Raw genomic sequence first — 12,786 nt, forward strand, 5'->3', positions numbered from 1 at the left:
ATTGTGCAATTAGCACATCCATAAAGGAGCCTATTAAGCGTTCCAAGAGCCAAGGTAGCTTGACAAGTCCCCCTGTATTAAGTTAGGGCTGGAGCCCCAGAGTGGTCTGATTTTTAGTCAGGAGGAACGGGTACATTCAAACAATTCCCACAGGTAAAGGCAGCCAGAGCCACCCACTGGGGTTCCACGGCCCTCTTTCCTCCAAAGGGACGTAGGGAGTGCGGTCGAGCGCCGTCCAGCCGTGACAGCCCCCAGCAGTGGCCTGAGGCGGAGCAGCCCCAGATGGGAGCCAGGACGAAATGTCAGCACCACGGGCAGCTGCACCAGGCGGTCAGTTCTCTAACTGTGGGAAGCACCAAACTTCACCCGGGGAGCCTGTGTTTGTATTTCCCGCAAACATCTGGGAGTTCTCAAAATCCCTGGTGAGCAGAAAAGAGTGCGGAGAGAAGAAAACAGTCCAGGACGGTTATCAGCTTTATCAAGATCGAGTGACCTGCCCTCCTTACCCTCCTTGAAACGCTTCCTCGTAATTAAGACCTCTGCCTTTAGCAGACACATCCGTTTTGGTGCTTGGTGTGCACTTTCAGAACAACTCACCGAATGGCAGTCCTTCAGGAAAGGTCTGTGAATACGTGGGTAGTCTCCACAGCTTGGCTGCACAGACAGTTCATTTCGGCCCGACCGGCATGCAGAAGTGGAGGCGTCCACGGTGTTGACGTGTGTTTTTGTAGAATATAGTGGATCATCGGCACTGTTCTGTGTTTTGAAGGAACCGTTTCTCTCTCTCGTAGCTTTGGCATGGTCCACGACGGAGAAGGCAACATGTGCAAAAAGTCGGAGGGGAACATCATGTCCCCTACGCTGGCAGGACGCAACGGGGTCTTCTCCTGGTCACCCTGCAGCCGCCAGTATCTGCACAGATTTTTAAGGTAGGAACTCCAAGAGCTGGTCGTGTGTCTCTGCGTGCCTTTGGTGAGCCCTGCCCGGTCAGCCTCATTCTGTCCAAGCAGCCCAGGGGTGGCTGTGACTCCTGTAGACGGTTCCCATTTGAAGATGCCACTTGACCAAGAAGTTTGCCAAACACTTCCTTAGAGCACCGAGTCTCGCAGGCTTAACCTGACGTCATTTGACCTTTAGGCTCAAAGGAAACCCAGGGTGCTTACCAAATCAAAGTATTTGTCACCAACGTTTGGTTTTTTTAACTTCTCACTTCTGTAACTAACCATTTTGTATTCGTGAACAGAAAGACCTGTGCGCACAATTATAAAGTACACGTAACTTGCGCGTGCACGTGTGTGTGTGTGTGTGTGTGTGTGTGTGTGTGTGTGTGTGTGTTTTTCTTTTTCCACAAACTACATTTCTTATTAGGAGGGGAAACTTGAGTATATATACCTTAGCTTGGCTCTAAATGCCTGTAATTTTAATAATTATTTTTGGAAAGTTTTACTATAGTGCTAATTCATCTAGGGTCTAGAACATTGGGGAAGCAGGGTTTGACCCCCTGAAAAAGAGATAGTAGATTTTAAGTGTTTTAGAGAAAGAAGGGACTTTAAGAAGCAGCCTTAGTTGGCTAGTAAGGCTGGATCTCCCCCCAGATCTCAAGACTTTGAGTTTGGAGTTTGGTTTTACCTGCTAACCCTGAGCGTACTTCTGACTCAGAAGGTCGTGCACAGATCAGCAGGTGTGCTGTGTGTGGTCATGCAGAGAACGGGTCCTCCCGCCCTGTGGCCTCTCCTTCTTGTGGGGCCTAGTTGTCACTGCAGCTGGTGGTGACCAGAGCAGGACAGGGCTGCATTCCTGGCAGTGAGAGCGCAGCTGATGGCCTGGATCGCACGGGGTGGGTAAGGAATGTCGTCTCCCCACGTGCTCTGAAGGAAAAGGGCATGACGGTGAAAGAGAGGGCCAGCTGAGCTCAGCAGTGGCCCCAGCTCCTGCCACAGGGGAAGTAATATAGGGAAACAGAGTCGGGAATGGAGTCTAGGCATTTTGGCCCCTGGCCCTGGCCTCGCTCTACTGATCCCAAGAAGCCTGGAAGCAAATAGCCAAGGAGAAACAATTCTATTGAAATCATGGCTTCTCCTTTCGTTTTTATCTCAACAAAATTAGTTGGTTCAAATACTAAAAAGATGAGGGAGAGCCTTTGTTTGGAAAGTAGCTTCTGGGGCGCCTGGGTGGCTCCGTGGGTTAAGCGTCCAACTCTTGATCTCGGCTCGGGTCATGATCCCACGGTTCATGAGTTCGAGCCCTAGGTTGGGCTCTGCACTGACAACACGGAGCCTGCTTGGGACTCTCTCTCTCTCTTTCTCTCTCTCTCTCCCTCCCCCCCTCTCCCTCTGTCCCTCCCTTCGCACTCTCTTTCTCTCTCAAAAATAAATAAATGTAAAAAAAAAGAAAGTAGCTCTTAGTGAAGACAACTCATCTCTGACCACCAGCACAGGCTGCTGGCACACGGGCCGGAGAGTGGAGGTGCCGTGCCCATCTGAACCCCCAGCGTCCCTTGTCTTCCCTTGTGAACACACTCTCCTGGGACCCGGCGGTGGCCCCTGGAACAGACTGTAGTCGGATGTTTTTGTCCCTCCTAAAAGTTACCCCACTTTCCACCTTCATCATTTCTTTTTAATTTTTTAATGTTTATTTATTTTTGAGAGGGAGAGAGAGAGTGGGAGCAGAGAAGGGGCAGCGAGAGAGGGGGACACAGAATCTGAAGCAGGCTCCAGGCTCCGAGCTGTCAGCACAGAGCCTGACGTGGGGCTCGAACTCACGGGCTGTGAGATCATGACCTGAGCCGAAGTCGGACGCTCAACCGACTGAGCCACCCAGGCACCCCGACCTTTGTCATTTCAAGAATGTTATTTCCCTGGTTCTGGGAAGAATTGCTTCGGCTCAGCAGGGAGGGCATGCGTGTTCATTACACAGAAACATATTCTGTTTTCCTAGACACATGGAAGGCTCGTGCCCGCTCTCTGACAAACACACCGGCCCTCCACAACCCACTGATCCTCGTCAAGGAGATACGAAGCATGTGCTTCTTTATTCCCAAAATGCATCCGTGCTGGCAGGAGACGGGCTGCCATGTTTAGTTCTCAATTAGGTGCGTTCACATTTCTGAGATTCAGCATGGAAGGTATATTCTTGGCAGAAGGTAGCCGCCAAAACCACCTTCCCGTAAGACTTTGGAGCAGGTCATGACAAGAAAACAAACAAAAAATAATTAGAATTGACAGTCGGCTGAAGAGGAAAAGCAGATGGAAATAAAAAATGAAGAGGCAACGAGAAAACACACAAATATGTCAGTCTTAAAATGCATGCTTAGGCTGCGCTATTGAAGCTTGAGATTGGGCAAATTTGGTCTTTCTAGAAACCAAAGCAAAAAAGGAGATCAAATATATTTCCTATTAACAGAAAATAGGGCAAATGCTGATATTTCAAGGAAAGCAAAGCTTTTGCCAGCACAGAATTCTTTAAAAAAGATGACACTGTGTGTATATATGTGTACACACACACACACAAATATGTATATGTATATGCTATGTAAAATATATTACATACTCATAACTAATTATATGGCATACAGTGAGTGCTTATAAATATTAATAGACACACATGATGAAGATGTGGATAGGAAGTGGTTACCTGTGCACGCGCTTCCCCACGTCACCTGATGACCTCCCCCTTTCTACCGTCCTCTGGAACCCCCGCTGGGGGGGGGGTCCATCCTGGGCCTGTCCCAGGCACCAAGACCACATGCTCTTACCTTTCCCGTTTCTGCCACACCATGATGCCAGCAGGTGAACAGGGGACACGTAGCTGCAGGGTGCAGGACCCACATCAGCTCGACCAGAGTTGGTGGAAGAAAAACAGAATGGCGACACCCAAGAACCACCAAGTTAGCGGCCAGAGTTTGTAACCGATGCCCGTTCCTACAGTCAAAACTGAGAACTAGTTTTTCCGAGCCAGGGATTAAGGGTGAAAGTCCGAGGTTCCTGTTGTGCCTGATAGACCCCATTCAGGTCTCCCCCAGCCACTCTGGCTAGCTTCGATGAGCTCCTTATCTTGGGTTCTAGGTTTTCTTTGTTGTTTTTTTTTTCTCCTCTCTTTCTCTCTTTTTCTCGTTATTGTTTTGGTCAAGCCCCTTTTCTTTCCTTTTTTTTTTTTCCGTTACATAAGTGACATCATCTAGTTTATAGCACACCATAGGGTGGGGTCACATGGGTATTTATTTCTGTTGGTACCCCCAGTTTGCCCCTTATCTCAGACTGCCCCCCACACGCACATGGAGCTGTGAGCCCATGGCTGGTTTCCCTTTCTTGCTGTCTGTTCATTCAGTTCTCCAGATGACCTTGCACAGCTCTTCTGAGCCAGCATCCTGACTACCAGCCTTCAGCTTGGGGTCCTTCCCCCTATCAGTCAACATACTTAATGCCTACCAGAATGATGGCCGCCTTCCGTATCTTATGCCCCCCAAAAGGAGTGAGATTTTGTGGATAATATCTATCTCCTGGTAATATAAATCTGCATTCTAGGAAGATCGCTTGATCATTTTTCTTTTATTTCTATTACCAAAAACAGCATGGTCATTATTCTCCCATTGGGGTCGTTTTGACATTTGCTGTTCCCTGTGTGGGGTCCTCATAGGGTCGAGGTGGGGATTGTTAGCATGGTTTGTGGCTCTTTCTGACACCGGTTCAGATTTGCTTGAGGTGCGTGTGAGTGAGTGTGTGTGTGTGTGTGTGTGTGTGTGTGAAGAATTCTGCTTTCCGTCATAAAAAAGGGCATGAACTTAAGCTCACAATGCTCTTATTGGTATTAACAAGGGAAATTTGTGGTCTTCTGTATCACAAATCTTCCCTGTAATTTTCTAGATTGTTTTTCAAAATGTTATAGCTTTTTCATTTTAACGGTTATGATGAAGATAAACATTTTTGATTTTTTTGAAACATTCTCGGACAAATACTGGAAAGCCAGGGATGCGAAGTTTGGGTGTACAGTGAGAATCAGCATCGTAAAAGAGTCCAGATAAAGTTTTTAAGCTGCCAAGAAATATAGGAGATCTCGTGGAAGGGAAATTGTTATATGCTTAGAGAACAATTGTTTTGATGACATTAGATATGGGCTGTGATCTTCGAATCGGACTGTGACCCTCGGAGGGGTTGCCAAGAGTCTGGTTCAAAGACATGTTTGCTCTGGGATCCCAGGACGATTCGATGTCTGCTCAAGTGTGCTCATTTGTTTTTGTGTCCGTCAGTAAAACCGTTGTGGGGCAATTCCATAATAAACCTTTATTTGCAAGAACTTCGCTAATTTCTCTGGGCCACATGATTATAAACAGATATGCAAGATTACACATGTCACCCATTTGTTTGCTTGAAAAGTTACATTTTCCAAGAGAGCCTCCCGTTGTCAGATTCACCCAAGCTTTCTTTTACTTGGGGTGACCAGTCGTGAATCAGACACGTCTACACTGTGTTAACAGTGGTGTCTTATTGGTTTAAACATGTCTTCTTTGACATGTTTGCTGACTTCCTGATTTCCACGTAATCACGATCCTGTTCTCCGCCAATTGGGCAGCTGTTTGGATCCGATCCCAGCAATGAGTAAGGACAAGTGGCTAACTTATAAAGATGAATCCACTTGCCTTTATTAGCAGTCTAGCATTTGGTATGTGGAAAAAATATATAATAAAGGACCTCGGTTGGTCTGAGGTTGTCAGCACAGCATTTCTCCACAGTTGGTAGTCAAGAAGGACAGATACGTGTTTGGAGTAAATTCATCGACCTAGTCAGTGAAGTCATGCGTCATTTCCTGTGAACGGACACAGACCTTATCCCGTGTACTCATGTCTGCGTCTGGGAGACCTAGGATTAGGGAAATTTTAGCTCATTAATTTAGTTTAATGACAACAGGGACTCATCTTCAATGTGCTTTTTAAAAATGTGAATCCTTTACTGCAGACCTGTGAATGTACCTCCCCTCTGACCCTATGAATCGAAGTCAGTCCATGGGAAAGGGGGCCGTCACTGGGAACCAGGAGTTTAAAGGATGCATGGATCCCCTTCCATACCCCATACCCCCTCTGTCAATGAGAAGGTTTGATTTGACCTGAGAGCCCATTAAGCATACTTTTGGGTGTAATGGAAAGAATGCCCTTCAGTTCACATCTTGCTCTGCTGTGTAACGTTTGTCTTAAGAAAAACCAAGCCACAGCTGTCCTTAGTTTCTGCAGGAAGATGGGAGAGCAGGCACTGCCCTGTGACAGAAAGAGCAGCAGAGGGGATCAGAGCTCAAATGCTGATCGTGGCTTTACCAGTCGTGTCTGGGAAGGTCTCGACCTTGGCAAGTAATATAATCTGTTCCAAGGGCCCCTGTTCCCGACTTGGACAAGGAAGAGAGACAACTGTAAGATCTCTCAAGCTCGTTCACCTTTTATGGCTCGTCAATCAGAGTGGGAAACTGACTTTGAAATACCACTGTGGTATCTCTGACCTTGCCTTGTTTTTTTATCAACGTTATTTTTGTCGTGGTTAAACAGATATATAGAAAAGCACAAAATTATGAGGGTTCCGCTCAGTGAAATTTCACACAGTGAACGTGGCGCTGTACCTTCTTCTCAGATCAATGTACAGAGCTCAATATAATAGCCAAGACGGGAAACAACCCGTCTGTCGTCTGTCTACAGATGAATAGCTATAGATGAGATATATGTACGATGGAATGTTATTCAGCCATGAGAAAGATGGAAATCCTGCCATTTTTGACAACGTGGTTGGGCCTTGAGGGCATTATGCTAAGTGAGGGAAGTCAGAGAAAGACGAATACTGTATGATCTCACTCATCTGTGGAATCTAAAAAACCAAACTCATAGCAACAGAGAGTGGAGAGGTGACCGCCACGGTGGGGGTTTGGGGACATTGGTGAAGGTGATCACAGGTACAACTTTGCAGTAAGATGCATGGGCTCTGGGGGCTCTTGTGCGCGGCATGATGACTAGAGATTGATGTGCTCTACGTTTCACAGCTGCTAGGAGAGTAGCCCTTAAAAGTCCTCACAACTCTAAATACGTGGGGTGATGGATGCGGTAACTAACCTTTATAAAAAGGCACAAGACACAGTGACTACCCCAGAGATAGCCCTTCCCCAGAGATGGTCATTCTCCCGATGCAGGACACCATAGACTGGCTTTGCCCATTTCTGAACTCCCTATGAATGGAATCATGAGCTATGTGCTACTCGGCGTCTGTTGCGATTGGCTAGATATCATGATTATGAGGCTCATCCTTGTTGCTACCATAAAAATATAGCATTGTTTACTTATTTTTAATTGCATGAGTATGCCGCAGCTTACGAATCCATTCTGTTGGTGATAGACATTTGAGATTCGGATTTGGGGCTATTGTAAGAAATGCTACTCTGCATAGTCTGTGTGTTTGCCTATACATCCCTGATTTTACGTAGGACTGGAACTTCAGGGTCATAAATACACAGTCTGGAGTGTCCATAGACACTGCCAGACAGCTTCCCTAAGTGGTTGCACCAAGTCACACGTCTAGAGCCATTACGAGCGTTCACATGGCCCTAAATCCTGGCCGTCGCTTGGTCTGGTCAGCCTTTTCCATTTTAGCTCCGTCGATGGGGGTAGCGGCATTCCAACGTGCTAATCAAAGAGATCCTGGAGTGCCTTTTTCATGTTTAACGGACACTCGAGTAATCTTTAATGAAGTGCCTCTTCAAATCTCTTGTGAATTTGTAAAAATTAGGCTTTAGTGTTTCATCTTGTATCTCTTGATGGGAGTGCTTTATATATTCTGAGTAGGAACACTTTGTCCATTACAGAGAACATGTACTGCAAATATCATCTTTCACTCTGTGACTCAGTATTTACACTGTTAATGGTGTCTTTTGGTGAAAAGAAGTTTTTCTTTGTGTCACGGAGACCAGATTAATCCCTATTTTTCCTTTAGGGTTAACGCTTTTTTGTGTATTGTTGGGAAAAAAAAAAAAAGCTCTGCTTACCCCAAAGTCCTGAATATTTCTTCCATGTGATCTACAAGCCTTATCGTTTTGCTTATCACACGTAGGTCACCTGACTTTTGTCCAGCACATTCAAATGAGTCAAACGCATTTTGTTCGTGTGGAAGCTATGGGGGATTGTTGCTACAGTGACAGCGCTTTTCCTTCTTACGTCCACACCGTGGGGTTTTCTCACACCTGCCCCATTGGCCGCGCGCTTAGCTGTGAGACCTGCTGGGGCCGAGGGTAGAAATCAGACGTGCTCCAGCATGAGCCTAACCAGAAGGACCAGGGTACGATCAGCATGGGGAGTTGCAGCTCTTCAAAGGTGAAGCTAGTTGGAACCGACTTTTACATCCCAGTAGTGGTATGTGTGTTCCCGAACCTTCTTCCAGGCTCCCAGTCCGTGAGCTTCATTTTTCTTGGCCAGGCGGGAACCTTGTCCTCAGGCCATGTGCTCATACATTTACACAAACTATAAAAATTCCTGAACCTGTGAACCTTTTTGAATTTTCAGTCTCTTGCTTGGGCCGGTCCGTTTGGCCGACGTGTCCTAATTTCCTGTCCATAGGGTAGGGATAAGATTGCCTCCCTGATGTAGCCTCCGGGAGATACCGGGAAACACTGAACTAGTGTATAGAAATCATTTGCGATCCATCCGAAAAAGGTTCTATGGAGTTCCAGAATTGCTAAGTCCCTCCTGTCTTGGAGTGTTAATTCTGCTTTTATTCATTTTTCTCCACTTCAAAATATCCTTTTGCACTATGATTGCCTTAGTAGTGACAGACAAGTCCTTTATTGAACATGCACAATGAGCCGGCCACTGCTCTGAACGCTTTCCTATCATCTGATTTAATCTCTATTCCTCGGTTTGCTCTCAAAAGGCTTCTGACCTCCTTGTATGTGGGATTAATGTCTTACCACGGTTAACTGGTACCACCCCTTGTGTTTCGTGTGTGGGTATTAATTGAAGGTATGCATGCGTGGACTCCAAGGCAGTGGGATCTGGGACTGGGCCATGGAGACTGAGGCCAAAATGATCCGGGTCAAGGTGGGTGACCACACAAAGCAAAGTGTGGGGATGCGTGGGTGGGTCTGCTCTTGGTCAGTATGTTGAGAATATGCAGGGGTGGGGGAGTTTTTTGCTTGTTGAAATTTGTAAGTAAAGTTTAGTTGCTACGTGCAAACACTGTTTTCCCTTCCTCCAAATGCAAAAATTTTAACTATGCATGTAGGGAAGGGAATACCGTGTTTGTGTAGGAAAAAATCATTAGTTGGTCTTTAGCCATCTGCTAGTGAACTTAGGCAGAGTTAATTTCCTCCTTGACTTGGGAATCGAGTCAGAAATTAGCGTGAGTGTAGAGCATTGCCGGTAGAAATTGCTGCTGTGTTCCATGGCAAACCTCCGGAGGCTGTGAGCTGTGGTGCAGGTGGTCCCCGGCCCCGGGGAAGGAAAGAAGGGAGGGAAGGAGGGAGGGACTGACGAGAGGAAGGGGGGGAAGGAAAGGAAGGAAGAATGGAGGGAGGAAAAGAAAGAAAATTCTAGTCTTTGAGGTTGATTGTGTTTGCCTTGCCCAGTGCGCATTGCCATCTGTTGATCGTTCATGGCAAGAAGCATACATAAAAGGTGCCTGCCATTGGAGCTTCTCACATTGTCCATCTGGTTGTGCGATTCCATTTCCCTCTGCCCCGTGATAAGCTGGAGAAATCTGATGAAGAACAAATTGCCCTCCTGGAAAAGATGAGATGCATTATGAGCAATTTGAGGCCATGTGGCCCCCGGATCCAAAGATAATCGAGATTGATGTCAGACCCCAGGAGAAAAATGCCCCCTCCTCTCTGTTCGGGCTGTGTTGTCAGATTGCATGAGAACATCAAGGCGTAACTCAGTGCGTATCTCTGGTAAGTCTTCCGGAATCACGAGCAGCACCATCTCTCCTCTGCGTTTCAGCACTGCCCAAGCTCTGTGCCTTGCTGATCAGCCGAAGCCTGTGAAGGAGTACAAGTATCCTGAGAAGTTGCCGGGAGAGTTGTACGATGCGAACACTCAGTGCAAGTGGCAGTTTGGAGAGAAAGCCAAACTCTGCATGCTGGATTTCAAAAAGGCAAGTGATTATTGGCAAGTGCTCAGTGCAATGTGACTCATAAAACCGTTTTATTCAGTGTAACGGACATTGATGGATTCCGCATTTATTGGGTACCTACCAAATGTCAAATCCTGTATGTGAAAGCTGGTCTCCTGTAACAGGAAACACATGTTTTACTGGCAAAGAAAGTGATGGTAGATACTGGTGTGGGTATCAGTTTTCACTGGAGAACTGACTTGGCCCGTTAGTTCAGCTCTTTCTTTCTGATTTATCACGTGGGAGCTCAGCAGTAACCTTTGGTTGGTGTAAGTTGGCTAACTAATACTCTGCGTTTTTTTCAAACGCTGTTAAGCAAACAGCACCGCCCTGCTCTATCTTCCTTAGATGTAAGCGGAACTTACTATGGAGAAGCAGCCTATCTAGGGCTTCTGATTATTATATTTCCCAAATACGGGATTGCTAGAGAAGTCTCTCCTCGAAGCTGCTATCTCCTCCACTGAGCCCGGGGCCATCACTGGCGTGGCTTCCTAACATAAACCCCACATATGGCAGAGACGTGTGCTTGTGCTGGACGGGCAGACCGATGGCGATCTAGGAACTTTCTGTACCGAGTCACAAGGGAAGGGACCCATACGTTAAATGAAAGCCACTATTTTTGAGATTTCTCTTACTGTAGTTTATAAGGAAATCGAGAGGAAAACAGACAAAAGTACCATCCTCCAGAAACCTCCACCATTTCATAATGCGCCGGGAAAGTTTCCAATTGAAATCTAACGTGATAATCTCTTTTCTTCTAAACTCAAGGAGAGCTCCCCCTAAGATCAATTACAATCCATGTGCCAGAACTGGATTCTCGTCCCCTCGGCTGGGTAATCTCAGCCTTAAAGAAGAGCGATAAGTCAGTCACCAGCAGCACGTATTCCTAATGTTGTCCTCTTTCATGGGCAGAACGGGTGAAATCCCTAAGAATTTTGCGTGTTATTCTTCCGTTGGTTAAGGGAAAGGAGCATAACACTAATTGGTTTTTTGAAGGTGGGATTTCCTACAGCACGCTTCTGGTTTCCACATTATTTTTGCTCTGTGACCGTGGGCGGTGGCATCCAGGGTACCCTAGCGCCACTTGGAAAGTCCCAGAAGTTAAATGCAGTACACCTTTCATCACTGAGGAGATATTTACATGCAGTGAATCACCAGTGTGTTTACCCACGTTTGTAACACAGTGTGTTACCAGCACACTGACCGGGATGTGGCTTACTTCTGTAAAGCCGAAAAGTTCCCTCATGCCCTCTCCCATTCAGTCCCTTCCCCACCCCGGTGAGCAACCGTTGCTCTGATTCCCAGCACCTTAGGTACACTTGGCCTATTCTGGAGCTTTGTAATTGCCAAGTAAAGGATTTGCAGTGACGTGGATGGAGCTAGAGAACATAATGCTAAGTGCAATAAGTTAGAGAAAAACAAACACCGTGTAATTTCAATCACATGCGGAATTTAAGAAACAAAACAAAAGAGAGAGACAGAGAAGCTGACACTTAACTCTAGAGAACAGGGTACCGGAGGGGAGCTGGGGTAGGGGGTGAAACAGGTGAGGAGAGTTAGGGGCACACTCACTGGGATGAGCGCTGAGTAAAGTGTAGAGCTGTTGAGTCACTGTATTGTATACCCGAAACTAACACCGTGCGTTAACTACATTGCAATTACGATTAGAAACTTCAGTGACGAATAGAAAACGAATATGATGTTAGCTGTTGGTTTTACATAGTTACCCTTTATCAAACAGACGAAGTTCCTTTTCGGGCCTAGATTGTTGAGAGGTTTTATCACAAAAGTGCGTTGACTTTTGGGAAACGTCTTCTGCGTCTGTTGATGTAGTTATATAGTTTCTCTCGCTTATTAAGTTAACGTGAGGAATTGTATTGGTTGGTTTTAAATTTTGTTTCCTATTGGCCACGCTTCTGTTTTAAATTTTTTTAATGTTTTATTTATTTTTGAGAGAGAGAGAGAGAGAGAGAACGAGCAGGGGAGGGGCAGAGAGAGAGGGAGACACAGAATCCCAAGCAGGCTCCAGGCTCCAAGCTGTCAGCACAGAGCTCGATGTGGGGCTCAAACCCAGGAACCGTGAGATCATGACCTGAGCCGGAGTCCGATGCTTAACCGACTGAGCCACCCAGGCATCACGCTCACACTTCTTTTTTAGTTCCCTCTTTCCTTTCGGAGTAAACTTGCTTTTAAAAATTCTATTTTTTCTCAATTTACATCTCAGCCATACTTTCTTAACACTAGTTTTTAGTGGTCGTTCTAACGATTATAGCTGCATCTTTAATTTACAGCGTATGTAGAATTAACATTGTGCCACTCTATGTAAAATGCAAGATCCTTACAACAAGTCAGTCCACGTGGCCCTCCTTCACACTGTACTGTTGTCACGTATTTTATTCTGTGCATGTTATAAGCCACCTGAGACAACGTTCTAATGTTTGTTTTAAAATAGGGAGTTACGGGATGCCCGTGTGGCCCAGTCCATTCAAGGGCCGAGCGACTGGCTCTTGATTTCGGCTCAGGTCATGATCTCGGAAACCGTGAGAGCGAGCCCCACGTTGAGGCTCTGTGCTGACAGCCCAGAGCCTGCTTTGGATACTTTAATTTATTATTATTTTTTAAACGTTTATTTATTTATTTTGAGGGAGAAGGAGAG

General features: G+C 46.2%; 1 protein-coding gene across 1 annotated transcript in view; it reads left to right on the forward strand.

The window, feature by feature from the left end:
• The window catches only part of ADAMTS16 (ADAM metallopeptidase with thrombospondin type 1 motif 16), a 157,831-nt gene that overhangs the window by 61,116 nt on the left and 83,929 nt on the right, over positions 1-12,786 (forward strand). Inside the window, exons 9-10 of the mRNA XM_060634326.3 lie at positions 792-929; positions 9,959-10,112. Coding sequence (XP_060490309.3) covers positions 792-929; positions 9,959-10,112 — 292 coding nt within the window. The remainder of the gene's footprint in view (positions 1-791; positions 930-9,958; positions 10,113-12,786) is intronic.

The sequence above is a fragment of the Panthera onca genome, chromosome A1, assembly GCF_046562875.1.
Source record: "Panthera onca isolate mPanOnc1 chromosome A1, mPanOnc1 haplotype 2, whole genome shotgun sequence".
Classification (NCBI taxonomy): domain Eukaryota; kingdom Metazoa; phylum Chordata; class Mammalia; order Carnivora; family Felidae; genus Panthera; species Panthera onca.